Here is a 2,599-nt window from a genome sequence, read left to right on the forward strand (position 1 = left end):
GCACTTCCCAGGACAGGTGGTAGTGGCTGATGCCTTTAATCCCAGCACTTGGGAGGCAGAGGCAGGCAGATTTCTGAGTTCGAGGCTAGCCTGGTCTACAGAGTGATTTCCAGGATACCCAGGGCTACACAGAGAAACCCTGTCTTGAAAAACCAAAAAAAAAAAAAAAAATCAAAGAGGAAGAACTAGTGAGGGTCCACTCCTACCTGAGGAGCTACTGGAAGTTTTGGATTTTTGTTCCCGAATACATGCATGTGCCCTGCATGTGTGTGAGACCCTGCAGGGGTCAGAAGAGTTGTCACATCCCATGGAACTGGAGTTGTGAGTCACCACATAGACACTGGGAACCCGGCTGGACTCTAAAGACCAGTAAGTGATCTTTAGCAATGAGCCATCTCTCCAGCCCTGACCTGTTAAAGCCTGCTGCAGTGAAAAACCCCACATTCATGCTCATGAAAGCGACCTTAATTAAATTCAGAGGGATCATTAAAAACAGGAAGACTTGTTGGAAGGTGTCTAAGAAAGGGAGATAGAAAATTATTAAAATACATTACATGTATGAAACAAAGAAAAAAATAACTAAAATGAGTTTATATCTTTACTTTTTCTTTTTATATGCACTGATGTTTTCCCTGCATGTATGTTTGTGTGAGGGTGTCAGGTCCTCTAGAACTGAGGTTACAGACAGCTGTGAGTTGCTATGTGGTTGCTGGGAACTGAACCTGACTCTCTGAGAGCAACCAGTGCCCTTAACTGCTGAGCCAGTTCTCCAGCTCCATGTTTTTTGTGATTTTATTTTTTTTCATTTTTTTCATGTGTTTGACTAAATATATGTCTGTGTACCACCTGTGTGCAGTGCCACAGAGGGCCGAAGCGGGTTTCAGAGCACTTTTGACTGCAATTACAGATAATTGTGAGCCACCATTCAGGTGGGTACTAGGAATTGAGTCTTTGGAAAAGCAGCTAGTACTCTTAACACTGCTGAGCCATCTCTACAGCCCCAAATTAATATACATTTTAAGGAATTTTATACTACACAATATAGATTGTGTTTGGTATGCAATATATCAGAAAGGCAAAAAGGTGCGTGGTTATAAACTCCCTTGGTAACCTTTCTTATATTACTGTTTCTATGGCAAATACAGTACAACTTAACAGCACTCCATTCCCAGGGCCCTTTCCAAAATATCAACCCTCAAGGAGATCAGAGCTCCCACCAGCGTTAACAGAGCCAAGGACCTAAGGCAGAACAAATGCTTCTCATCACCCGCCGAGGAGCTGCTGTTCAAGGACTTGGGAACTGCGAGGCGTTCCTCACCTGGAACCTTTCCAGCTCGCTGGTGACCAGAGCCTGCGCTTGAGCCAGAGGCGCATGGCAGCGTTCGATGCACTGGTGCACCTGCTGCATAGACGCTTGGGTGTCTTCACAGCAGTTGGCACTGCACCGGAACATGAGGCCCTGGGGAGCGGAGACAGAGTTAGACTGGTTAGACTGTTAAGACTCAGGACAGCCCACGAAGGACAAGGCTTTGGAGGCCATGCCTCTCTCTCTGTATGTTCCTCGACATCTTTTGTTTTATTTTCCCCCAGAATATCATCAGGACTTTATAAGACTGGGATAATTACCAGGCCTAACATTTGTGGGTTCTTAGGAGAACGCTTGCCTAGTTCTAAGAGAGCCTAGTGTTCCATTCTGAACGGCACAAAGCCAGGTGGTGGCCCAAGCCTGTAATCTTAACACTCCAAAGGTGAAGGCAAGGAAGATCAGGGGTTAGGAGCCAACCTGGGTTAAATGAGACCATGTCTGTTGCTATTAGCTCACTGATACATAATGCACCCAAGACAGAACCGGAAGAAACCACGTTCTGAACACCAGTTTCTGTAGCAGAGTTCAGAGGTCGGCCTGGCTAGTCAACGCCCCACAAGAGGACCGAAACAGTAGAGGGTGATTGAGGAGTAAAGTTAAGCGAGGCCAGTGGGGTGAGGGAGGCGGGGCTCACGCCCGCGGGTGTTCAGGGTTCGTGGCACTTGAATCAGTGCAGGGCGGCCTGAAGGGATTTCGGCCTGGTGGTTCTCCTGGGCCGGGCCCTCCATGCCTCGCGCCTGATCACCTCAGGGGCGGCCGAACACTCGAAACCGAGGCCAGGTGGGAGGAAACCGCCCCACGCGAGGCCCGGGGCTCGAACGTCACCGCGCCACCCCCGCCCGAGTTTCCAATCCCGCTTGGGCGCGAGACCGCGCCGCTACCTGCATCTTCCGGATGTTCTCTCTCTCCACACTTTTCACCATGGCGTCCACAGCCTCCTGCACTCGGAGTTGCTGCACCTCCGCCATGGCGACCCTGAGCCGCGCAGCGCCGGCGCCCGCGTGCACCGGCTGCGCCCCGCCCCCTGCGCCCGTGCCGGGTTCTCACGCCGAGGCGTCCCACCCTCTCGTCCCGCCCTTGGCTTCGCCCCGCCCTTGGCTTCGCCCCACCCCCTAGCCATTGAGTCCCGCCCCTTCGGAGGCTAAAACCCGACCCCCAACGGAGTCACCGCACTTTCTACCGAGTACCTCGCCCTGTGTCCTAGCTAGTGCGCCCTTGTCCGCAGTAAGCGTT

General features: G+C 51.5%; 1 protein-coding gene across 1 annotated transcript in view; it reads right to left on the minus strand.

Moving 5' to 3' along the window:
• Fam136a (family with sequence similarity 136 member A) overlaps window positions 1–2,377 on the minus strand; it is a 7,103-nt gene extending 4,726 nt beyond the window's left edge. Inside the window, exons 1-2 of the mRNA XM_028762427.1 lie at window positions 2,248–2,377; window positions 1,319–1,459 (exon numbers count right to left, since the gene is read on the minus strand). Of these exons, the coding sequence (XP_028618260.1) occupies window positions 1,319–1,459; window positions 2,248–2,334 (228 nt within the window). The 5' untranslated portion in view covers window positions 2,335–2,377. The remainder of the gene's footprint in view (window positions 1–1,318; window positions 1,460–2,247) is intronic.
• Between the last annotated feature and the right edge of the window lie 222 nt (window positions 2,378–2,599).

Source organism: Grammomys surdaster, unplaced genomic scaffold, assembly GCF_004785775.1.
Source record: "Grammomys surdaster isolate TR1022 unplaced genomic scaffold, NIH_TR_1.0 133, whole genome shotgun sequence".
Taxonomy (NCBI): Eukaryota; Metazoa; Chordata; class Mammalia; order Rodentia; family Muridae; genus Grammomys; species Grammomys surdaster.